The sequence below is a fragment of the Pecten maximus genome, chromosome 15 (genome assembly GCF_902652985.1).
Source record: "Pecten maximus chromosome 15, xPecMax1.1, whole genome shotgun sequence".
Classification (NCBI taxonomy): Eukaryota; Metazoa; Mollusca; class Bivalvia; order Pectinida; family Pectinidae; genus Pecten; species Pecten maximus.
Window position 1 is genome coordinate 35,645,743 of NC_047029.1, and position 27,245 is coordinate 35,672,987.

The 27,245-nt window shown below is 35.3% G+C and overlaps 2 protein-coding genes across 2 annotated transcripts; both read left to right on the forward strand.

The window, feature by feature from the left end:
* The first annotated feature begins 98 nt into the window (after positions 1 to 98).
* On the forward strand, positions 99 to 9,946 carry LOC117343536 (uncharacterized oxidoreductase YjmC-like). The gene is given in 14 exon segments (XM_033905922.1): positions 99 to 400; positions 1,891 to 2,004; positions 2,554 to 2,634; positions 2,877 to 2,938; positions 3,249 to 3,302; positions 5,077 to 5,175; positions 5,639 to 5,665; positions 5,667 to 5,705; positions 5,929 to 5,989; positions 7,253 to 7,371; positions 8,393 to 8,488; positions 8,693 to 8,803; positions 9,081 to 9,157; positions 9,686 to 9,946. Coding segments are annotated over 14 exon segments (1,101 nt in total). The 5' UTR covers positions 99 to 282; the 3' UTR covers positions 9,729 to 9,946.
* Positions 9,947 to 17,325: 7,379 nt separating this feature from the next.
* Positions 17,326 to 26,925, forward strand: LOC117343535 (peroxidase-like). Its single transcript, XM_033905921.1, has 13 exons — positions 17,326 to 17,559; positions 18,766 to 18,895; positions 19,378 to 19,592; positions 20,445 to 20,627; positions 21,512 to 21,566; positions 21,702 to 21,811; positions 22,352 to 22,453; positions 22,813 to 22,905; positions 23,626 to 24,118; positions 25,191 to 25,415; positions 25,750 to 25,919; positions 26,277 to 26,379; positions 26,805 to 26,925. Exons 1-13 carry the CDS (start codon positions 17,355 to 17,357, stop codon positions 26,902 to 26,904), a joined length of 2,184 nt encoding a protein of 727 aa, XP_033761812.1. The 5' UTR covers positions 17,326 to 17,354; the 3' UTR covers positions 26,905 to 26,925.
* Positions 26,926 to 27,245: the final 320 nt, after the last annotated feature.

Below are 27,245 nucleotides of genomic sequence, written 5' to 3' on the forward strand. Positions count from 1 at the left end.
AAAACGAAAATGAAAATAGAAAACAGAAATAGACATGAAACAGGTGGATAAAATCCGAGGTTGTCAGGCGTGTATGAGAGAGATTCCGAAAGGATTACACGATAATGGGGTAAACCATGACCATGAATTTGACACTTAGATTGATAACGCCGTACATACGTACCTGCTTGACCTTCCCGAGACGTCCTGGATTGTTACAGTGTGGGATTACGTCAGTAAACAGTCCAAACAGAGAGATGTCGACGTCCCAAGGCGTGGTGGACCGGGAGGAGCTACACAGCTATGTCGTACGGCTGTATGGAGGCGGTGGGGACGAAGAAGGACCACGCTGAAGCGCTGGCCGAACTCCTGGTGTCGGCCGATTATCGGGGTCACTACAGTCACGGGTTAAATAGGCTGGGTACGATTTATAAACCGATCACCGTTATGTTATTATAACATTGATATAAATACTCGTTTTTTTTTCTGTACGCGTCAGATATTTTGTATTACACATGTACAATGTATTCCACCGTTCCGTGTGTGTACATATGCATATGTGTCAATTGTACCCCCACCATTCCGAGTCTATTTACATTGTTTGATCACGAACTTTGATAAGATTAGGCCTGAACTAGGTCTAACGGACATGGTCATAGTTCGTGGTTTGATCTCACATCCAAACGAAATTTGTAGACTCGCCCTGACTAGGTCACTTTATACATTTAGTTAGTCCGAGTTTTCTCTTGCCCTGTCACCATCATGCCTACACGAGACATGGTGACAGGGCCAGAGAAAACTCAGGCTAACCTTTAGTCAGTTTGGGCGCCTATAACGTTCCTGTTGGAATGTATAAATTATAACTATAAACTCTTTTAAATCTTAAAATTAATCATTTCATTCATATATGGCATATACATGTATACACAAACGTTTCAACGTGCAATCTTCACTTCGCGAGCTACACTCCTGTACATGTAGATAATCAAAAGCTTGTTGTAGACCGAAAATGCCATTTTTAACTGGGTCAAGCACGAAAATAGTTTTTTATATTGTTATTTAATATCCATGTATACTATATATAGCATTCCGGATTTTAACCAGTTACAGGGCCAAACTGACACATATGTTAACGCAGTGCGTGTAATCTGTCTGTGATTTGCTCCAGTTTTAATACAAGTGAAAGTACACGGGGCTCATGTACGGTAGTAGAGACGTCAGTATCATATGGGGCGGGGACAGTAGCGACTTGTATACTGTCTGGAGAAAGTGTTTATTTTAAGTAAACCTGAAAAAAAACTATGGGTTAATTTGTGCCGTGTTTAGTTTAACAAATTGTATATGTTTTTCAGGTTCCTGTGGAATAAGAGACGGGATATGCATTAATTTATTTTGGTCACTTGTATTCATCAACATGCTTGTTTTCATGGTTATTATGACTACAGAGCTGACTGGTGTGATCCTGCGTGTGTTAGACGGATACTACAGATATCACATTCAGCTCTGTCCAAAATAAGTCCCTATTCCCAGTTGGATAATTTAGGTTTTTTCCCCGAAGAAGTCACATAAATTCACAGATTATTCAAATATTTATATATTTTCTTGCAAAATGTACACGAAATGTAGCAATTAATGTTCCCTACCCTCCCATAACTTTCCAATAATAATAATGAAATAAAGCAGAAAAAACAAATGAAAAAGAGAAGCAAAAATAAATAAATAAATAAAAAATCCCAACCAGATAGATTTTATTATGTTTGATGCATTTAAGAGTTACAAATAATAAAAAAGTATGACCGAAAATAATGAAGGTTTTGGAGAGACAGGAGAAAATATAAATGTAGCTTATATAGATGAACAGCTTTATATATTACATGTATATACGTAAGTCTTATGTTTCTTAAATCTCAGATATGTATGTCAACGAGGTCAAAGCCGGTATGACGTCATCAGGTCAAGATGTTGAGCCGGTGATTGTTAAGGAAACTGTAGCAACTGCCTTAGTGGACGGTAACAATGTTTTGGGTAGGTTGTGAGGATCGCTGGTGATCAAATCAAGTGATAAGCTATACACTGTACTGACTGTAGGCTAAATGTACATTGTACAGTAAATATACATTGTTCAGTAGATATACATTGTTTGATAAATATACATTGTTCAGTAAATAAACATTGTTCATTAAATATACATTGTTCAGTAAATATACATTGTTCAGTAAATATACATTATTCAGTAGATATACATTGTTCAATGAATATACATTGTTTAGTGAATAAACATTGTTCATTAAATATACTTTGTTTAATAAATATACATTGTTCAGTAAATATACATTGTTTAAAAGATATACATTGTTCAGTAAATAAACATTGTTCATTTAATATACATTGTTTGATAAATCTAAATTGTTCAGTAAATAAACACTGTTCATTAAATATACATTGTTTAATAAATATACACATTGTGAATTTTGATTAGACGTGTCTGCTATACTATATACCTAATCTCCATCCCAGAAGTGGCCCTGTCCATATTTACTGTTTTATACCAACACAGATGTTTTTCGTCCTCAGGTCCTGTAGTAGGGAAATTCTGTATTGACCTGGCCTTGAAGAAAGCTAAGGAGACCGGGATAGGCTGGGTGTCGGCCAGGGGTAGGTTTGTTGTGGATCATAGTCAAGTGACGCCATCAATACAAATATAAATATTTGCCCAACCGTTTTAAAACTAATTAAAAACAATAACGACATGAAGTGGTATTGGAGGGGGAGGGGGGGGGGGGGGGGGGGCAGTTTTAATAATATTGTACATTATGGCATATTCGCCATTTAGGTCATTTCGTAATGTAATATAAATATTACATAATCACGCCTTTGTAATTTTCCTTGCTCTTCAGGATCCAACCATTTCGGCATCGCTGGTTGGTATACTATACGAGCAATGGAGCAAGGTATGCTGGTAAGGATAACCACTTTGTCAATATTGGAATGTCAGTTTATTTTACACAAAGAAGTTTGGACTTTCAAACTGCTAAAATAAATAAATAAACAAATAAACAAATAAGTAAATTTATCATGTCCAGTGTGAACCTGGATTTAACCAAGACACATTACAATATGAGAACTATTTGGAATTTAATATGTCTTGTAATCTGGTTGAGTGTTTTTGATTAATAAACTACAACAGAGCACGTTGTTTATTATTACCATCTTTACCTAATCCCTCACGACGATATAGTTATATCTTACACCTCGATATGTACCAACAGGGAATGTCCTTCACCAACACCTCACCACTAATGGTACCGACCAGAGCTAAGGAGGTAAGTCTTATTTATCTTCAACTTAAGATGTTTTCGAATGAGCGACGTTCCATTAAGATGTTTTCAAATGAAGTATATTGCACTCAAGCTGTTTCCGAATGAGTACAATAGCATTTAAGATGTTTTCAAATGAAGAATATTGCATTTAAGATGTTTTCGAATGATCGACGTTCCATTGAGATGTTTTCAAATAAAGAATATTGCACTTAAGCTGTTTCCGAATGAGTACAATAGCATTTAAGATGTTTTCAAATGAAGAATATTGCACTTAAGATAATGCATTTAAGATATTTTCAAACGAAGAATATTGCATTTAAGATGTTTTCGAATGAGCGACGTTCCATTGAGATGAGATGTTTTCAAAGGAGCAAAATTGCATTTAAGATGTTTTTAAATTAGTAATCTTGCACGTCAGATGTTTTTGAATGAGTAAATTGCATTTAAGATTTTGAATGAATAACGTTGCACTTCAAATGTTTTCGAAGAAATGACATTACACTTGAGATGTTTTCGAACGAGTGACGTTCCTTTAAGAAGTTTTTGAATGAGTAACGTTCCATTAAGATGTTTTCAAATGAAGAATATTGCACTTAAGATAATGCATTTTAGATGTTTTGGAATAAGTAACGTTGCACTTAAGATGTTTTCGAATGAGTAACGTTGCACTTCAGATGTTCACGAATGGGTGACGTTCAATTCAGATGTTTTGAAAGAGTGACGTTCTTAGGATGTTTCGAATGACGACGTTCTATTAAGACGATTTGAATGAGTGACGTTCCATTAAGATGTTTTCGAATGGCGACGTTCTATTAAGACATTTTGAATGAGTGACGTTCTTAAGACGTTTTGAATGAGTGACATTCCATTAAGATGTTTTGAATGAGTGACGTTCCATTAAGATGTTTTTGAATGGCGACATTCCATGAAGATGTTTTTGAATGAGTGACGTTCCATGAAGATGTTTTTGAATGAGTGACGTTCCATTAAGATAATTTGAATGAGTGACGTTCCATTAAGATGTTTTCGAATGAGTGACGTTCCATTAAGATGTTTTCGAATGAGTGACGTTCCATTAAGATGTTTTCGAATGAGTGACGTTCCATTAAGATAATTTGAATGAGTGACGTTCCATTAAGATGTTTTTGAATGAGTGACGTTCCATTAAGATGTTTTCGAATGAGTGACGTTCCATTAAGATGTTTTCGAATGAGTGACGTTCCATTAAGATAATTTGAATGAGTGACGTTCCATTAAGATAATTTGAATGAGTGACGTTCCATTAAGATGTTTTGAATGAGTGACTTTCCATTAAGATGTTTTCGAATGAGTGACATTAGATGTCTATTAATCACGTCAGGTACCAATTCTTTTACCACATGTATACACGATTTGATTATGTCAATTACAGTTGTGTTAAGATGGATCCTGTCGTGTATTCGTCAAAGTCAATAAATATTCCAGTCTACATTTCTATCAGATTTACCGATCGTTCATTTTGGAACATGATGTTCAAACTAGAAATAATTTTGAAAGACTCCGGGAAAAGGGAAATTGTACATCTTGTGGTTTGGCTGTGACGATCTTACTGTAAACAAACTCCTAGTTTTAATTGTACATCTTGTGGTTTGGCTGTGACGATCTTACTGTAAACAAACTCCTAGTTTTAATTGCCTCCATCTCAGGGCTTGTGTTTCACGTGAGGTGTGATTTTGTTGTCTACACAATATGTAAATAAACTATGAATAACCTAACCCCCCTCTTTGATCTTTTTCAGCCCACTTTGGGAACCAATCCCATAAGTTTGGCAGCACCAGCGAACAATAATGATGCCATGGTATTGGACATGGCGACAACCAGCGTAGCTCTGGGAAAGGTGACAAACGGCGTTATGTTTTATCACTCTTCAATTAAAGTTAATTTGGCTTAAAACTGCTCTATGTTTTGGTTTATAAGTGTAAAACATTATCAAGCTTAATTTCACAATCCCTTGATGGGTATATCTTTATTAAATTTCCGCCAAATTGCTCAATTACGTCAATAATTCATCAGAAAAGTATGTAGTAAACATCTAAAAATAGAACGTGAACTAACACTGCGCGCGCCGAGTTACATCCCCGCAAGAGTGGGTAGTTTCCCGGTGTTACAAGTGTAATTGTAATTATTGAAAACTCCGATATTGATTCTTACGTTAAATCATCATAAGGGTACATATTCTATCATTTAATATACTTGTGTAATTATTGAAAACTACGGTATTGATTCTTACGTTATAACATGATAGGTTGTAAGCCTTCAGTATGTTTGTAAAATATCGTGTTTAATTGTTTGATTGACAGATAGAACTACAGGATAGGAAAGGGCGAACCTATGCCATCAGGATGGGCTTTAGACAAAACAGGCAAGGTAACGTCGTTATTATATTTTAATTTGGACATCTCAAATAAATATTTGTACCGAAACGAAAAATACCTATATTATTGATAATATGCATTCCCAAAAGTCTATCTGGGGCATAAAACTCCAACAAAAAATCACAAATACAATATAATACAAAATATCTAGTAAGATTCCTTGTGTTGGGTTATGATGTCGAGGTTTAAGTTATTGTGTTGTATATATTTACCAGGAAACTCATGAGCCCAGCCAGTACGCTGGTCTTCTCCCCCTCGGTGGCACAGAACAAAGCAGTAAGTAGAATTAGCACTGGAAATTAGGTTATTGTTAAAGGCCTATGGTCTACGATATTTCTCCACAAAACCATCGCCTGTTTTAAAGGCTTATGATCTACGATATTTCTCCACAAAAACATCGCCTGTTTTATGAGCTACGATATTTATCCACAAAATCATTGCTTGTTTCAAACGCATATGATCTACGTTATTTCTCCACTGAAACAATCGCCTGTTTTAAAGGCATATGATCTACGATATCCCTTGACAATTTTACGTTTTAACTGATAGTACTATATATATTTAGGGATTTAATCTTGATTTGGTCGATTTCATGGGGTCATGAATTGAGTTGCTCTTGAGACAAAGTTAATGAATTTCGAAGCAGTTCATGTTGAAAATAATACCACTAAGCTATCGGTTACCGATATAAGAGTTTTGCATAGTCCATGACCTAAAACATCATCACTAACGGATCTAAAGTCAGTTTTAGATCAGAGTTCGTAAAAACATGTATTCACGAATATGTCTGAGGAGGTAAGTTCGCAAAATATGGTAATTCGCGAAAGTATTATTACGTCATAGGGATCCATAATTACCTCGCACTAATACCTGTATCTTCAATATTGTAATACTTCTTAATAAATTAGTTCTAAACAAAGGATAATAACCACAACATACTCAATAAGTAGAGATTTATTTGTCAGCTAGTTACGACCCTATCGCAGGGTCTTCATCAGTAGTCAGGTTATTATCCCGTGCTTATAACTATTTTAGTGTGGAACTTGGCGTTGAGTATGGATACCGCAGAGGTATGCCGGGCAGTTGGAGCAAAATAAACTAGAGATCCACTGATTTTCTTCTGACGTTGATATTGTGTGATATATCTAGGTGGATATAATAGATGATAGTTAGGTATTATACCGTAATGCCTGTGTTGTAACAGCTGATTGATATTGTGTGACATACCTAGGTGGATATAAGGGGTACGGTCTGGCGATGATAGTAAGATAGTATACCGTAATACCTGTATTTATACCTAGGTGGATATAAGGGGTACGGTCTGGCGATGATAGTAAGATAGTATACCGTAATACCTGTATTTATACCTAGGTGGATATAAGGGGTACGGTCTAGTGATGATGGTGTTGGAGGTATTATACCGTAATACCTGTATTGTAACAGTAAATTTATATTGTGTGATATACCTAGGTGGATATAAGGGGTACGTCTGGCGATGATAGTAAGATATTATACCGTAATATCTGTATTTATACCTAGGTGGATATAAGGGATACGGTCTGGCGATGATGGTGGAGGTATTCTGTGGTATACTATCGGGATCAGCCTTTGGTCCTAATGTCCGAAGTTGGAAGGAGTTTAACAAGAAGGCCAATTTGGTATGTAATTACTTAAACAAAAGTATATCTACGTAGATTATTATACATCATATAGCTTGAATATGACTGCCTGCCGTCGTGTAAGTGTCGAGATTTTCCTAATGGAATGATTTGCTCTCACCAAGTCCTATGCATATTAACATTTCAGTAATTTGCTAATTTGCATTTTCGGTTTGGCTCCTATTCGCTTCCTTTTGATTTTGAGATTGCACAAAGCGGTAGTCATGATTTATGTCATTTTTGCTAGCCAAGGCTTCAGATTACGTTACACTCCACGAACCCTTAGCAGATAAAGTCGTGTTTAAACCGTCGCGCCCTGGAATTTCTGGGCATCCAATCAAATTACGTTTTACATTCAGGCTTGGTTTCGCAGTAAACAAAAATTGCGTCGCCCAGTACAAAGCTACCTTGTCGACGATGTCATGGCAATTTACCTAATTAAAGAGACGTACAATTTTTGGGGAAACATTTACAGTGTTTGGTCAATTTATAGCAGTTATTGATCACATATCTCATCAAAATGACACAAACCTCCATGTGTGTTTGTAAACATCACCGATGAAGTACACCAGTAACGCTCGTTTTGATTGGTCGAACATTTCATGCGTAAAGGGTGGTAATTTCGAATCTCCGCTAGAGGACCAGAACTGACCAAGGTTTCGTGGAGTGTAACGTAATCAGATGCATTGGCTAGCGAAGATGGATTCATGTGGGCCAAATTATCTATGACTTATTTATATGTATACTGGACATTTACGCGAGGGGAAAATTTATGCATTACGCAGTCCTTTTGATAGCGAAAATTTCTTCCATGTGTATTATCTTGATATTAATTTGCGTAATCTCTAACTACAAACGAAGGTGGTTCGATCGCAAAATTTACCCACACGCGTATAATCGAAATCGCGAAATTAACCACCCCGCGACAATACTGACTACTCTCTTGTAGGATTTCCCCCATCCTGGATACTTCGGTTCAGTTATAACTTTATACAATGCATGACTGCCTCCTCCATTGTAGGGACAATGTTTCATTGCCATTGATCCAGAAGCCTTCGCTGACGGTTTCTCGGACAGAATGAGTTCCTTGATAGACCATTGCCGAGGCCTAGATACGGTAAGATATTGGTACATTGTCTGAAAAACCAAAGAAATACAATATTATGACCGTAAACATGGAATCAGTACTTTGAACATCTAAAACCATATTTGAATGTATCATTTCTGTTCCTTACGAACAAGGTTAACATTGGAATCATACTTTTATTTAGAATGTAACGATAGATTAGACTATATTTATACTTCCTTTCGCCGCACACAGGCAGAAGGGGAGACAGAGGTGCTAATTCCTGGTGATCCGGAAAAGAAACACATGCAGGAATGTGATGAATTAGGAGGAATTCCTTACCATCCAAATCAAATCAAATTCGCGGTAGGTATTAACCTAGGATTACAGTGTTTGTTACTTATTTACATGCCACTGTTATACACTGTGTCTATGTAGGATATTTGTCGTTTTAAGGGTCATGTTAATAGCAAATCCAGCGATATCTTACAACCCTATATATCACTTCTATGACGCAGTTTAAAAAAGTAACTTTATCAATTGTCAGTATGCATTATGGATGACCATGGGCCTTGCTGTTGAAATATAAGTTAAGCTGTTTGTAAATTTTGACCTAACCTAGTGCTGGTTAACGTTTTTTCAGGACACTGTGATACACAGTATTCGTGTAGGATGTTTTGTTAAGAGGATACTGAGGCGTTTGACATCCATCTGGATAATGTATCTTTTGATTAATTATTTGTTTGTTTTATTACTGACTGACTTACCTACTTTTGGGCTTACTTTTATATTAATACGAACTTTGGTTTGGACTATCAATACTCATGTCATTTAAGGATTGTTCATTTACTATATACTCGTTTACTCTCTCACTCGGTCGGTCGGGTGCTCACGCACTTATTTATTTTACTCGTTTACTCACTCACTCACTCACTCCCTCGGTCGCTCAGTCGTTTTTTGTGGGTAAATATGTATTCTTTTATTCTTTTTCTCTTTAACTATTCATTTACATTGTTTCTATTATTTACACTGTATCTATTTTTGCATTGTATCTACATTGTATTTATTTACACTTTCTATCTTAACACTGTATTTATTTATCTATTTATTTATTTATTTATTTTTAGTATATTTCCTCATCTACGTGTTTTTGTTAATTTTACTAACTAGCCTTTTGAGGGTATTTTTACATGTTTATTCATGGTTGACCTATGTATACTCACCCTTTCAATGATTATTTATTTCCAGAACGACCTGGCCGACAGACTTGGAATTAAATCGTTCGAAGTGAAGTGATTGTTACTGTCAGGTTGTATGTGTGTGATATACATGTGAGTACGCGCGTGTTCTACACGTGAGACTACGGGTGTTATGCACGTGAGGGTACGGGTTTTGTACACGTTATTTAGCCATTGTTATGCACGTTCCGGTAATTTTGTCATACCGATAAAAGTGTACTGATTATAGTTTAGTATATATTAAGTCAAACGCCATGCATCTAAATCACATTATTAACTAGAAATTGTTGGTTAACAATTTGACGGGCTTTTCACCTTCTTAGCATAAATGACCTAAAGGCTTGGTATTTCAAAAGTTAAGAAAAAACTATTTAAAAACACTTGATAGGTCATCCGCATTCTAGTTTTGAATTAATCTGGCATCTGAAATAAAACGTTTCAACAAATGTTGGACGAGGGGAGGTAACTCGTACAGCCTTGTACGAGTTATCTCCCCTCGTCCAACTAACGTTATATCTCAGATGCCGTTATATATCTGATGCCAAATTAATTCAAAATGGCGTTCCGCGTTAATGGTAAACGTTACCGAAACACCAAAAAACATGAAAATCATCAGAATAACATTTTGAATCATACTTAAATTTCTTTTTTTGGAAAAAGATTAAAAAATGAAGATTTTCTAAAAATAGACTTATTTGACCCCATAGCGAACGCTTTTATTTGACCTCTGACCCTAAAACTTTTAGTAAGTAAAAGCTAGAGCCAACCTTTAACTACAAATAACATAATTACCTGACCCCTGTAAAATGAATACTTTTTTAATTATGGGCATTTTAAGCTTTTTAATAGATGACGTCATGGCGGCCATCTTGGATTTCAAATCAACTTAAAAAATAACATAACTTGGCCAAGACAATCCAAGGATTATTTCAGCTAAGATTGAGCTGAATACCACTGGTGGAACTTGAGAAGAAGTTTAAAATGTAAAACTATTTTTAATATAGAATATATAGTGGAAATTCAAAATGGCGTATACCGGAAACCGTATGTGTCACAGAAAAACTGAAAAGGTCAAATTTATCAGAATGACATTCTACATCATACTAAGAACTTTTTTTGGAAAAAGATTGAAAAATGAAGATTTTCTAAAAATGGACTAATTTAACCCCATATATAGCGAACTCTTTTATTTGACCTCGATCTCTGACCTTAAAACTTTTGGTGGGTAAAAGTTAGCGCTAGTCATTATCTACAAATAACGTTATTACATGACCTTTGTAAAATGAATACTTTTAGAGTTATGGTCATTTTAAATTTTTCAATACATGACGTCATGGCGGCCATCTTGAATTTCAAACCAACTTAAAAAATAACATAACTTGGCCAGGACATTCCAAGGATTATTTCAGCTAAGATTGAGCTGAATGCCACAGGTGGAACTTGAGAAGAAGTTTAAAATGTAAAACTATTTTTAATATAGAATATATAGTGGAAATTCAAAATGGCGTATACCGGAAACCGTATGTGTCACAGAAAAACTGAAAAGGTAGAATTTATCAGAATGACATTCTACATCATACTAAGAACTTTTGTTTGAAAAAGATTGAAAAATGAAGATTTTCTAAAAATGGACTAATTTAACCCCATAGCGAACTCTTTTATTTGACCTCTGACCTTAAAACTTTTGGTGAGTAAAAGTTAGCGCTAGTCATTATCTACAAATAACATAATTACATGACCTTTGTAAAATGAATACTTTTAGAGTTATGGCCATTTTAAACTTTTCAATACATGACGTCATGGCGGCCATCTTGAATTTCAAACCAACTTAAAAAATAACATAACTTGGCCAGGACATTCCAAGGATTATTTCAGCTAAGATTGAGCTGAATGCCACAGGTGGAACTTGAGAAGAAGTTTGAAATGTACACACTTCTCTATTGAAATATATAGGGGGAAATTCAAAATGGCGTACAACAGAAACCGTATGTGTCACAGAAAAACTGAACACGTCAAATTCATTAGAATGACATTCTGCATCATATTTCGAAAGAAATGAAGATTTTCTAAAAATAGACTAACTTGACCCTCAGGCGAGCTTTTTCATTTGACCTCTGACCTCAAAACAATGCATTATTAAAAGTTGGCCCCAGATTAGTCCTACAATAATATACCTTTGAAATTATTTTAACTGTTACCGTTTTGGAGCTATGGCCACTTAAGCAAAATAAGATATGACGTCATGGCGGCCATCTTGGATTTTTTGACGTACTTGAAAATGTTGCTGTTACCCCTTTGGCTTATTCCATACAATATAATAGAAAGATCATTGGTATACCTCTTAAACTTTTAGGAGATATATTGCTTACAAACTAAAGTGTAGAAGAAGAATAATAATAATAATAATAATAATAATAATAAGAAACAGAACAAAAACAATAGGTCTTTTCACCTTTTGGTGAAAAGCCCTAATAAAACACCAATGCACCATCTGTTCCGACTTGTTGTTATTATCGTATGTTCATATTTAATCTTAAAGGAATATGTTCGTGTGTTAGTGAACAAGCAGTTAAACGGAGCGGTATTGAAATTTATGTTGATTTGGGTCATCAGATTCCATAGTTTGCATTCTGTTATTGCTGATAGCTCCGGCCCGTCTTTTAATTTGGAAAATTTAACGTCTAGAAAAATATTTGAAACTGGGTACTAATATTTGGTACAGAGGTACCTAGAATAAAGTAGAATAAAGGTTCTCTTATGAATGATGTTCACCCATTCCCAAGAATAAGGGACCAGACATGTTGAGAACATGTAATTAAGAATCGAGTTTCCAGAGCATTATTGACCAGATGACTGACCAGTCAGTACTTTGGAGGAATGCTAAGCATTGTCCTCATATAAAGATCTATTTTAAGAGCAAACGTGTCTTATAGTAAAACAATCAGAATATTCTCTTTGAGACACATAAAGTACATGATATGTAATTGTATGATATTTGGACAGTTGGTAGACTTTATGTTGTTCTATAAATGACCGTGGCCTATTTCCATGGCTACAGTCTCAAGAATGTCTTTCAGTAATGATATTTGACCAGTAGGTATCTGGGATTGAGTGGTGTTTTTTCTTTCTATGAATGATCTTGACCTGTTTGGAAACGAAAGCAGTATATGATATTTGGCGAGTTGGTAGACTTTATGTTGTTCTATTAATGACCGTGGCCTATTTCCATGGTTACAGTATCAACAATGTCTTCCGGTAATGGTTTTTGACAAGTAGGTATCTGGGATTGAGTGATTTAGTTTCTTTTTGTATTAATGATATTGACCTGTTAGGAACGAAAGCAATAATGTGATGTTTAAAAACATAAGATAGGGTAAATTATATCTATGAAAGAAATTGGGTAATAAAAACAATTGCACGAATAATAGCGACTGGTTCTTACAATACAAACAAATCAACAACTTACATTACAAATCATTCTCTTGCGCTACAATTTCTGTAATCGGTCGGAATAAGTCGGGATTACATCAAAGGAGTTGGTGAGATTATGCCTTCGCGTTACACTTTACTAGGCCGGACTATTGTTCGTTACTCAATGAATCAAATAAAACACATTGGCAACAATTTACCTGACTAAGCTCTAAACACTCCTTCAGGCATCTACAGGATACATGTTGGTGTCATTTTACAACAGGTGTCGAATGGAGAATCACAAAGGTAACTGCAGAAATATATTTCTATGATCTTTATTCATTGGTTTGATATCTCAATTGATTTGCTGTAATTTTAGAAACGTCAAACTTGAATGGTTCGAACGAATTCTTCAACGGATATTTTGGTGTCTAAAGACAATTGAATCCTCAAATATACACAAAAGCTGATAAAATACGTCTTTGTTTACCTGAAATTATTTCTACAAAGTGTTCACAGTAATCATCTTTAACATGTGCGGGTATGAAAGAGTATTTTATATATAGGTTACAAATTTCGGAATAAATAGAGGATATCTAACAGTGTCTTCAGTAATACAAAATATTTTTTAGGAGTGGTGCAACTATTTTGATATTTTTTACGAGTGCGTAGACCGAGTGAAGATATATCAAAATATTAACTACACGAGTGAAAAATATGTTGTATTACCGAATATACTGTTAGATATTCTGTTTATTACAATTTCATAGCAAAATATACCGGTTAAGCTTTGTATTTTCCATAATCAAATATTACAATATCACTTTAATAGAATGAATCATTTTCGATATTTCATCTGTAGAAATGTATTAAATGATTATCTTTGTAAAATTAAATGAGCAGTTTTAATATTTTTTATTCCTCTACCATAAAGGAGGAATCAATATTAAAAGTATTAAAAGAACTTATTCTGCCACCGGGAAATGTTGCTACATTATCGCACAAGTTCCTACTCATGTGTCAATACACCAACGTGACCATAAGAAGAATAGACAAGAATACTCTAATTATTTATATAATTACGATTATTGGTCACATGGAGCACAATGTATCTTGTTTTCATTAAGACTTATGTCAATATAAAAACCTGACCTTTGAGTCCTCTAGTTATTTACTTAATCGTGTTCTTGTGGTACTATTAATTATCACCCGGTACACTTTTATGTATTCATTATCAAAGACAAACCAAAGTCACAGCTGACTTGTGGACATTGAACCCGTGACCTGGTTATGTAATGCTTGTATATATCAATACGTATATAAATTAACATACAGGAACGTGTCTTATTGTACAGCAAGTAAAAGAAATGTATTTAACGGTGAAAATAATTTTACATTGTCAGCGTCTTACAAGATCTTATATTGACTTTTATATGAAATCCGACACGAGAAAATAACTTGCCATTTATAATGAGTACATTACGTACGTGCGAAATTTATTCAATACTTCATATCAACTGTTGGCAATGACATTACACATATTTCACGAGGCTGAATAAAGAATCTGATCAGGTATTGTATTGTCGCAATACACCGTGTGGCTGTGACCAGAAAAACAACAATCTGTCGTGGAGGTGCAGTCGCACGCGACAATCACAAGATTATTCATGTGTAATAAGCCTTATTTACATGTTTCAGCTTCGGAGTTTGTCACTTGACTATTCCACCATTAGGTCATATCATATTTTCTTTTGAAGTTGTGCATTTTACGAAACCTCTCTGACGTGATTTCAGTATTAATGTTCGAGTCTATTACATCAAATTAAATCTGTTACAATTGAAGGATAATTCATTTATTTGCTCAGACGATGACTTGTCACATCTAGTATTAATATGTACACAGCTGGCGCCTCTTACTTCCTTCGGGATACATTTCCATAATTCATACTTATGGTCCGCATATCTAAACGAAACGATTTATTTCTTATTGATTAAGGAATTAAAGACAAAATATTTTCACGTGAAATCGAGTTCCGAAAGAGTTTACTAAAATAATTTGTTAGTCTTCGGAATACCCAAGCACAGTGAGGTGAGTTTATTTTGGATTAATTTACTTCGATTTCTGTAACGAAACAGAAGCTAGTATCAAGGCGTTTATGTACATGTAATAAGATATTACCTCTGCCTCAGTTACCTGTAAAATACATGGGAATATCCTCTGTCTCCAAGATATATTCCAACAAGAATATTCTAAAGCATAGTAAAAATCAGGTGCATATGAGGTAAATGTCACCGATTATTGACAAGGTAGCCTTGTACAATTGGTACTATCAAAAATATTACTAGATGCCATAAATGGACAAGCATGTTATGACTTCATGAGCTAAAAAATCTTAAATTTAGTGATATAATATTATTGAAACACAGGTCGCTCTTATCCAGAGACTATTACATGTAGTTACAATATATATTTTTAATGTTTCTATAAAACAGTTTCAAGGTTGTTTATAAGCCGTTCTTACATTATCTTCCTAACTACATTTGATGACACGTCATAGTTTTAACACAGCAAACATATTTATTTTGACCACATTCAAACAGATACATTTAAGCGGACTGGTCAAATATCGCGTCCACAATACTGATTACGGAAAAATGATATACAAAACCAGCTAAAGGAACGATAGTGATGTTAAGAAATGTTTTCTTTGCAAAAGCGATGAAACAAGGTTACAATTAAAATGATATATTTATATAACATGTATACAATATCAAAACAATATACACTTGATTAATATATGACATTATATGATATCCAAACTCCACTGACATTTTACAGTGTCCCAAATCCACAGACATTTTACAGTGTCCCAAATCCACAGACATTTTACAGTGTCCCAAATCCACAGACATTTTACAGTATCACAAATCCCAAGACATTTTACAGTATCACAAATCCCAAGACATTTTACAGTATCACAAATCCCAAGACATTTTACAGTATCACAAATCCCAAGACATTTTACAGTATCCCAAATCCCTAGACATTTTACAGTATCACAAATCCCCAGACATTTTACAGTATCTCAAATCCCCAGACATTTTACAGTATCACAAATCCCAAGACATTTTACATTATCCCAAATCCCTAGACATTTTACAGTATCACAAATCCCAAGACATTTTACATATCCCCAATCAACAGACATTTTACAGTGTCCCAAATCCACAGACATTTTATAGTATCACAAATCCGCAGACATTTTAAAGGGTTCTAAATCCATACACAGACATTTTACAGTATCACAAATCAACAGACATTTTACAATATCCCATATCCGCAGACATTTTAAGGTATTCCAAATTCGCAGACATTTTACGGTATCCCAAATCCATACACAGACATTTTACAGTATCCTAAATCCGCAGACATTTTAAGAGTGCCAAATCCACAGACATTTACAGTATCACAAATCTCCAGACATTTTACAGTGATTCAGATCCACAGCCATTTTACAGTGTCCCAAATCCACATCCAATTTACAGTGTCCCAAATCCACAGATATTTCACAGTGTCCCAACTCCACTGACATTTTACATTATCCCAAATCCACTGACATTTTACAGTATCCCAAATCCACAGACATTTTACAGTAATTCAAATCCACAGACATTTTAAAGCATCCTAAATCCAAAGCCATTTTATGGTTTGTGATACAATTTATACACTGCTTATTTGTCTTTATACTTTTTCAATATTTCCCATACAAATCAAATTTACATGGTGGGAGTCGTCGATGAAGCTGAATGCACTTGCACTTCGGATACCATGTGTTTTGTTTTTTGTTTATATACAAACAACGCTTTGTTAGATTCGAGCGTATGAACCACGTTTGGATGAATGTTAACTAAGGTAGAGAAATAAGATTGAAAGTCTCGGATTTCCTTTAAAACTGTTGATTCTAGACTAAATAGAAAACAAGACATATCAAGCATTGCAGTAACATTTTAGTATTTGGGTGCATTTGTTCCTGACTTATAAGATTGATGATAGTCAAGAAGATAAAGTATGCATGATGTATGAGTAGCTGACAACCTGGGTAAGGGGAGGACGTTAAACCCTGTACAAATAAAACACCTAATTCTCGTCCTAAATGAGTATCTGATTATAATAATGATCTTTTCTTGAGTATAGATAATTATTGTTTAATAATGCAGTAACTGCCTTCCATCCACAGCAATAACACGGCTGTGTCGGTAAAACAAACATGGCGTCTTTGTGTCGGGGGCTCATCGCCGCTTTTGTGGTGATTTGTGCTCTCTCCTCTTTAGTGGGAGCAAAGCGTCAGAAAAGCAAGAAGCAACCAACAGAAGAAGAGCTGTACTTTGCAGAACTAATCAAACAAGCCATAGAGTATGCGGAAGAAGCCTGGGCCGAGGATACACGCAAGAAAACGGAATCTTACCATCAAGGTGAACCGTTATATATAGGTTGTTCTGTTAGAGGATTCTGTTTTGTAATCGGTATGTTTATAATACATACCAAATTATATTGATAAATTACATTAGTAACATTTTCCTCAATTCCCTTTGGCTGATTTATGGTCACGAGAAGGTTAATATTATACAATTACAAAAAAAAAAAAATGTATTGCATTTTGTGGAGGTGAACACGAGACTATACGGACCTGGTCAAGAGATTGTTCATCGAGGCCGCAGGCTGAGGTGAACAAACTATTGACCAGGTCCGTATAGTCTCGTGTACACCAAACACAGTGCGATAATTGTTTTGTAATATGACCAACTAAAATGTATGGAAAAACTCCCAAGGCTCAATACAGTCCAAATCATGTTGACTAAAGTTTTCAAAGTCGGCATGCAGACTGACCTTTCGAACTTAAATATTGCCGGAATAGTCTTATTGCACCTGAAGTGTTCTCCGGGTGTTAAACAAGTCTTTTTTCTTCAAAATATCTTGTAATTCCTCTTCGTTTATTGTAGCGAAACGTTCTTGGGGTATCTCGTTTGCAATAATGTAAACAAAGTGATGCCGAACAATTGTTTGTTTTCCGCATTCTGATTGGCTGTTGTCCAAAGTAACATGTTGCGTGATTGGAGGCAAAGCCTCATCGTGATATAAATAGTACGAACTTGTCAGCAATGCCTGGGGAATTTCCCATCTGAGCTGATTTTAGCACGAACAGGTCTACTCACTGATTGGTATTTGTGAGGGAAACGGGAAATTGGCCAATGAAAATTAAGGAAAGACTCCAGCCATATTACAATTTGAGATATTTACCTGATACTTCTATATTTAGAAACAACGAGTCAAGATTATGTTTTTGACGTCATGATCGTTGTGACGTCACAATGCGCGAATATAATGTTTGCTATAATCAAGATTAATAAGATACAGTTCCACCTTTTTGGAAACAAGTTTCATATCTAGTATATATATGTATACAAACGACATTTGATTCGGTCATGATGATATTATATCCTGCTGTTAGAATCTAAAATATTGACACATTGGATTTAGATTCTACCAGGTTGGTATACCAGTACATGAGTATTTTGACCTCACCGAAAGTCCGTGATTGATAAATATCAAAGGATTAGTTATAAATGAGACATTAATCTATATTAAAAAGTACTTATGTTGGTTACATGTGTATGTAGGTATTGACATGAAGAACCAGAGAAGCGCTGATGGCCAATTGACCTTGTTCGCAGACGAGGATCCGGAAGGTCAACGACTAGAGAAACTAGCGTTTGTTTCGCTAGAAGCAACAAAGAAACTGGAACGATCGTAAGAGTGACATTTGCCTAAAATAAACATTTTATTTATATTAATAATTACAGAAAGAAACATTGTGAAAGTCATGTCCTTTTTTATATAAATACCCTGTATGATTGCATACCCTAAACTTGCATGTGATATGTCTATACCAAAAGCGATTTCCTCTAAATATGCAATATCTTTCTTGCACGCATATTTGTATAGATATATTAATCAAATCTAGTTGTTAATTAAACTCAAACCTATTTGTACATAATTATAATCTGCATTATTACAACTTCCGCCAACGAAATTGAGTTATACTTTGCTAAATGCTAATTTTCGTTTTTGTAGATCTAATATATCCATTACAACCATCCGTAGTTCTAAGACCTTATTGAAGATGTATATTGTCACTTTTCGTTTTTTATAGGTCTAATATAACCATTACAACCATCCGTAGTTCTAAGACCTTATTGAAGATGTATATTGCCACTTTTCGTTTTTTGTAGGTCTAATATAACCATTACAACCATCCGTAGTTCCAAGACCTGGTTGAAGATATGGAGGTCACTGATCCATGCATATTGTGATAAAACAAAGATCACCTGTGATCCTAAGACCTTGTACCGGTCCGCAAACGGCTCGTGTAATAATCTGAACCACCCTAGCTGGGGGATGGCCTTCACCCCCCAGCAGCGGTATCTACAGCCAAGCTATGATGACTGTATGTATATCAAACTGCCTGTTTAATATTCGTTATGTCATCTTTCCAAGCAGATTAATTTCTTTTAAAATATTGTGTTTATTCAATATTGTTTTCTTTAATTTGTTAAAACGTTTATAAGTTGCTATTTTCTAAATAGACAGTTTGTCCTGTCAAATACTATATGGCTGATAATATTCGCGGGGATTCCATTCAGCTATTCTCACGGTCACTAAATATAGCGCGAAAATATTAAATCAAATGATTACAGGGCGGTTTTGCACGAAATTTAATATCCACCAATAAGTTCCACCTTTGACAACCAAGAAATGTTATACCCGTGAATGAGTTCCAACTGGGAAAACAAACAATATTAAATACCCGCTAATTAAACACAACAAAATGTAACAACTATACAGTAGTGGGCAGGAAACAATATCCAATGCATCATATGTACGTAGGCATAGAGTTGTGATACAAATAGGATTGTGTGTCCAGCAGAGCGATTGCATGTATTATAGTATGTAAATTTATGATTCAATATTATGACCTGTTGTGCAACCATGCGTAAGGTTTAGTATGGGAAAACAAATCTAGAAGGAAAATGTGATTTGAAGTGTGGCATTGTGATTTTAAAATGATTGAATTCTCAACAAAAAGAGGAGAGAAAAAAAAATTAAATACCCACCTTGTATTTTATATATTCATTATCTGAATTAGTTTGTATTCTATGTAACAACATTCATGGGAATGCATACTCGTCATTCCTGCCTATGCGTGAGTGACTTCCCATAGCAGAGAACATTTTATTTCATAAAATTTCACTTTATTTGAGATATACTTTGATGGAAGGAATGTAATATACTTTATCAGGGATCGACCTACCTAGAAAGAAGTGTCATGCGGGACGTCTCTTGCCAAGCCCCAGGAAGATCAGTAACACATTGTTCTGTGAGGAAAACCACAAACCTAGGATAGCTAAGAACCACACTATCATGGTGATGGCGTGGGGACAGTTTATAGATCACGATATCGTCTTCACGCCTCTCCCTAAAGGTAAGATTTTATTAATTTTCTAGGTGGTGCAGTGTAATACTTTGGCTATTTCTCGCACTATTGCAAAATTATTTGCTAATTAAAAATGCTGTTGTGTATCATTTGCACGATTCCTTAATTTATATATTTAATATATTGTATACAATTAGAAGTAAGCTATGAGTAAAGGTGTACTGCTATTGTAAAATTTATCTATTTACAACAATTTCGAAAAGAAAACTTATATATAAATCATGGTAGCTCGTTGGCACGCGAGGGGTCGTCCTGTGGGAGGAAACCGTAGAACAGGGGAAAAACCAACGTGGTCGGGCAGGTAACCCCGTACCTTTTCGTGTCCGATCTGGAAAACGAATCCCGGCCACCCTGCTATTAAATCGGAAATGGGTTCATGTCGTTAATTGTTTATCACAGCATGAACAACTGTTTCTTATGCTATTCCTACGACCATTGTAAGAAGATAAACCGTCTAACATAAAGTTGGATTGATGGATTTGAAATATTTTCCAAATCAGCCATGAAAAGGTGTCGGGTCACTAGCTTGACCGACCACGTGGTTTTTCCGTTTTCCTCTCACACTAGTGCGACCGCTCGTGGTTCTTTTTTGGTCGCCGTAAAGTAAATAAATGATCTTGTTATTTTCTGGACGAAAGCAAGACCATTTTGATATCACTTCGCCATTTTTATACATTGTGGAAATGAAAAATTCATTTAGTTAGACAAAAAAGTCTTAATATATTTTTTTTTTTATTAAATTCTGTATCATATGAGAGCATGAACAAACTTAAACTTACAAATGTATTAATTCAAATGACTCCCTAATGACGTATCAAATCGTTTGATACTTGAAAACTTTAGTAAAGATGAAATAAACTTGCTTTTTCCAGGTGCAAACGGTTCTGCTATCAGCTGTTGTAATAAAGATTCTTCGGAACGGCTACGGTATGCTAATTACATTGTAATATACATTTATATATCAAAATCAGTTCACAAATTGACATTGAATTTCAATAATGTATGTTTAATCATTTATATTCGGCCGATATGTAAAATAATACATATATTTTCTATCCACAGCCCTGAATGTTTTCCAATAGAAATACCCAAAGAGGATCCGTATTTTGGTAACAAGACGTGCATGAACTTTATAAGGTCGACGGCTAGTCCTTCCCACTCCTGTCTCCCAGGTAAACCACGTATATCAAGTAACTTCATCTGGAAAACGATATTTTGTAACAATTTAACATCATATCAATTGATTACACCCTTATTTATGTTGATGATTGAAACTTGTATCCTACTTCTCCACCGTTTGCTGAAGTTGGTAATAAAACGTTGATGAACATCCTATACGAAGGATTGTATTTTACTTTAGAATATTTTATTGCGCAACTCTTTGCATAAATGGGATAAGGCAACAGGCAACAGTACATACGTATCTTTATGTCAATACATATCCATATAATTATACACTGAGTGTAACTACATTATCATAATAGATACACGGCAATCTATCAGATCATAACTAGATCTCTTAATTTTTATTTTTGTAACAAAACAAAAAAATAAAACTAAAAACAAATTTAATAAAATTAAAATGTAACAAACTCAACAAGAGAAAAGTCATAAGTATCAATCAGCTGGTCAACATTATAACTGGTGGATAGTCGCTATCTCCTTCACCTATGACAATAGAGAATATGTAAAAGTTGTTTTAATTTGTTCAGCACCTCGCGAGCAGCTTAACCAGGTGACATCCTTCATAGACGCCTCCACTGTGTATGGCTCGTCTGAAAAAGAAACCAATTCTTTGAGAGCAATGAAGAAAGGTATACGTCCTGTGTATTTACTGCAAAAAATATTTATTGGGAAAGAATACGATTATTGTGTATGAGATCGGACGTCTACTGCTGATGAGTTAGCATGTAATGATAAACCAAGTCATATATCATTACCAAACAGCCAGTAAAGTCTCGATCGCAAATGAAATATACAACCATTTGACATAATTTTATTTAACAGGAAGCCGTAAGTAAACGAAATAATTACTTTAAAGGACACGATCTCGAGTACGTTTGACAAAATATGACTTTTGTACACGCTATGTTAAACTGCAAATGTCATGAATTAAACCTTGCCCATTGTCAATCAAGGATACTGTTGTTTCAAAGTGTGATACTTTTTACAGGGTTACTTCTGACATCTAAAGGAGGATTGCCCCCGGTTGGTAAAGAGAAATCCTGTGTACTTACTCATCCCGGGGAGTATTGCTTCCGAGCAGGTAATGCAGATAAAGAGCGTTCGTGCTGACATCATTATTTATATCTTAGTCAGTGATATTGTTTGTTATTAGTGATTTCCACCCGACCATTCACAGTATCACAACACTTCGAACGTAGATCAGAAGATTGACATAATCTAGAACTAAACATTCCTCTCTGACTATGATCACAACATCACTTTTAATATTCCGAATTTACATTTTCTCCTCGACTATGTTCACAACACCACTTTTACTATTCCGTATGTTCATTTCCTCCCCGACTATGATCACAACACCACTTTTAATATTCCGAATTAACATTTTCTCCCCGACTATGTTCACAACACCACTTTTACTATTCCGTATGTTCATTTCCTCTCCGACTATGACGACAACACCACTTTTGATATTCCGAATCTACATCTCCGTTGCCTTCGTTGATTAGAACCGTAGATGATACAGACAGTCATCGATGTTTCGCTATCAAGTATAATTTCATCCTATCAAGAATATCTTCATCAGTATGTGTATTGTCTTGTTTGATAAACGTTTTTTGTACGTGGTAATATATTACATAGACTGTTTTAATTGATCATCTTAAAACTCTCTGGTACTGTACGTTTTCCCAGGTATTTGTATTTGTGATACATACATCGACTACTGTTTATCATATTGTCTTTATTTATAAATGTTGTGCAAGAATTAACACAGCTATGTAATATACCTTGTATATTGTAGGGGATAAGCGAGTAAACGTGGTACCAAACCTTAGCGTGACGCATATTCTGTTTATAAAACAACACAACAGAATCGCCAAAAGACTCGCGAGGATGAACCGACATTGGACAGATGAGATTGTCTTCCAGGAAACAAGAAAAATAATTATAGCTCTGATGCAACACATAACGTACAGAGAATATCTACCGAAAACGCTAAACGCCGAGCACATGAGTCGGTATGGTCTAAACTATTATCCAGGGAAGTTCAACGATGTGTATAATCCTTTAATTAATCCCGGAACTAGAAACTCGTTTGCTGCCGCCGCATTCCGCTACGGACACTCCCAGATTCCTCCAACCCAGTCAGTGTTATCTTCTGATCATGTGACCTACAAACACTATCCATTAGAGGAAACGTACCATAAGCCTTTCCTGGCCCAGGAGGAGAAGGGGAAGAACTTGGCTGGACTGCTACGATGGCTGTCGACAGAACCGACTACATGTAATGATAGGTGATATAATGCTTCTTACAACACATTGGTGGCTATATACCCCTAGTTTAAAAGTAGATGATGCTGAAGTCTACAGCTACATGGTACTTACTAATATTACCGAAGCATGGTGATATATAACACACTGACTTTCGCTTATACTCATAGTATATTATTTGTATAACTGTAAAATTTTATGTTTTTCAAAACATAGACTTATAAAGCCAGTGCTTACAGTATATGCTATTTATATCGCCTTCATAGAATTAAGGATTTTGATTTTCGCTTGATCACAGCGATAACTACTAAGAATGCTATTAAAACTAACTGCAGAGTTTCTTTCGGGATACCGTATAACGGATTATTCCAGCGAATGTAAGATTTAAGCTTTAACATCAGAAAGAAAGGTTTAAGTTTAAGTTTAGGCGTGTTTATTGTTTGCGATTTTTCAATTAATGAGCAGTAAAAAAACATCTTGTAAATTTTGAATTAAAAAATTCTGATAAAGACTCAAACTCTGATAAGACAATGAACGGCCCAGTCTCGTCATCGCGTCACTATACTGTCAGTAAGCCGGCCACGTAACCTCAAGTGAAGATCCGAGTTGTGTGGTTTGAAGCTTCCTACCCGTGTCGGTTTGTGTTTCTCGGGAAGCTGAGAAACAGACCGGTCTGTGTTGTTTTGGTTGTGTCCTTTGGTGAGATACTTTACCTTTATTGCTCTGAATGTCATGTAACGGGCCTCCCATATGTTGTTCAGTGACGTATTCACCAACTACTACAAAGAGACCCAGCCTCAAAATGACCCTGACTGTTCACGGAGCAATATACACACCCAACAAACAAAATATTGTAGGAAGTTGATTACCACATAGGTCGATCACCAACTAAGCATATCAAAGTTAGAGCATTCTACACTATATGTGTGTTGATAAAATTTTAGCTAGTATATTTTTAGTGACATTAAATTTTAGCGGTTCACATGAAAGCGTTTCAAAACTAATCGCTGTAGTAAAATAACCCTGCTATACGGTAAGTGTATTTTGAATAAAGACATCAGTAATGCAATGCTAATATATTTATATACGTTTTAGGGTTTTTGAGCCGCAGGTGCGTGATCTTTTATTTCTTGACAAGAAAGGCAACAGCCTTGACCTTCCTGCCATCAACATACAGAGGGGCAGGGACCATGGCCTGCCCTGTTATAACGAGTGGAGGGAATGGTGTGGACTACCGGTGGCGAAGAGTTTTGATACTGGGGAAGGTGGTCTGGTAGATCACGATCCTGTTTGTGCTGGTCTCCTGAAGAAGGCATACGGGTATACTACTGTTATATTATATAATTATGTTGCGCCATTTAGGATATTACTTTGTGTAATAGATACAATTAACGAAAATAACCAAAGATGAATGATAAGACAGACAGATTTTTATTTGGTATTAAAAGTAATCTTGTAGAACATAATCGACATGGTCACTAGCGACAGATTTATCCGTCCATTATATAAATATTACACATGACATTGAATTGATTTCAATCATGTCACTTTTTACAACTGATGCAATATTTTGTATATAAAGTAAATGACGCAACGCGCATGCGCATCACAAAATGGCGCCATCTATAATGCTGTTTCTGTTCCTCCACTACAGACATGTGAATGACATTGATCTATACGCGGGGGCTATAAGCGAGAAACATATTACGGATGGCGAGGTCGGGCCGACCTTTGCATGCATCATCGCACGGCAATTTCACGCATATAAGTACGGAGACCGATTTTGGTACGAACATGCCGGCAAGCCAACCGCTTTTACAAGAGGCAAGTAGCATGTGATTATAAATCCTCACCAATCTTTGATTAACTTATATTTCCATATAAGGTACCCTGCTTTATAGTTTAGCCATCATTAGGGTTATTCCAATGATATGTTACATACAACGTTGTGACTAGCATGCGTTCAAATATTACCTTATAATTATATTGTAGGAAAGGAAGTCTCCTTTTATCAATGAGGATGTAAATACAATTATGCAGTTTTGCATTGCTTTTCCATTTGTAAATGACAATGATGGCGTTTATAAAGCTGTCGGTAGAGAATGATACGATACGATCTCTTGCCACGTATACATTGCATTCCCGAATGCATATTTAAAATAATATTTTCTTTACACACAGCACAACTGAGGCAAATAAAGAAAATCACATTATCCAAGATAACCTGCGATAATTTTAAGATTAAGAAAATACAAAAGGACTCCTTCACGACCTTATCCCCAAGGTAAGTGTTTTGTTACGGATATCAGAATCATTATTATCTAGTATCAGGGTCTAGCAGTTAAAGAGAGATGTGTTAATGCTTTATCAACAATGGTGTTCGCATAAGAGCTGCGACAGGGTTTTGGAATAATAAAAGCAGCCCCTCTTAAAAAAATTGTGCCATATGGCAATATCCTGTCTAGTATATTTATAACATTTGAGCTAATATAAAAGACACCAAAGAGACTGCTATAATTGCTATCGCTAAACTAAGCAAATGCTACGGTAATTTTACCCGAACAGCGTTACCAATCAAGTTAAGAATTGATATCAACAAAAGTGAACAGACTCGGGAGTTATATTTGGCTGCAAAAATCCCAGTTTATCAAGATCTGCAATAGAATACTAGTAATACTAATGGGTGTTGTTTACTCGGTGTCTTTTCAGCAATGCATTAACTGCGTGTAAGAATTTGCCCAAGATGAAGCTTAGAGCTTGGAAGGAGACCATTGCTGAAACAAAAAAGAAGCACGGTTCGAATTATTGAATAAACTGTTCCGTTTCCGTTTCCTTCATCTGATCTTTTCTTTCTTCGAGACAGATTTCAAAAGCGTGTCTTATTTGGTTAGAAATTTGATAAGAAATGCAATGGAATATCCCGTATTACACTTAGGATAGTAAAATTACATATAGGACAGGCTTGATGGAAGGGAGACAACTTTTCAAAATTCTTTCAAACTCACAACATCCTGATGCTAGTATAGCGAAACGAAATTAAGCAGTTTACTTATTTCATTTATATATCTTGGGAAGGATAATGAAAAGCCAAATCTATAAAAGGAAGACGAACAATTCAGATTTATACGTAGACGTCGAAAGGCGTTACCC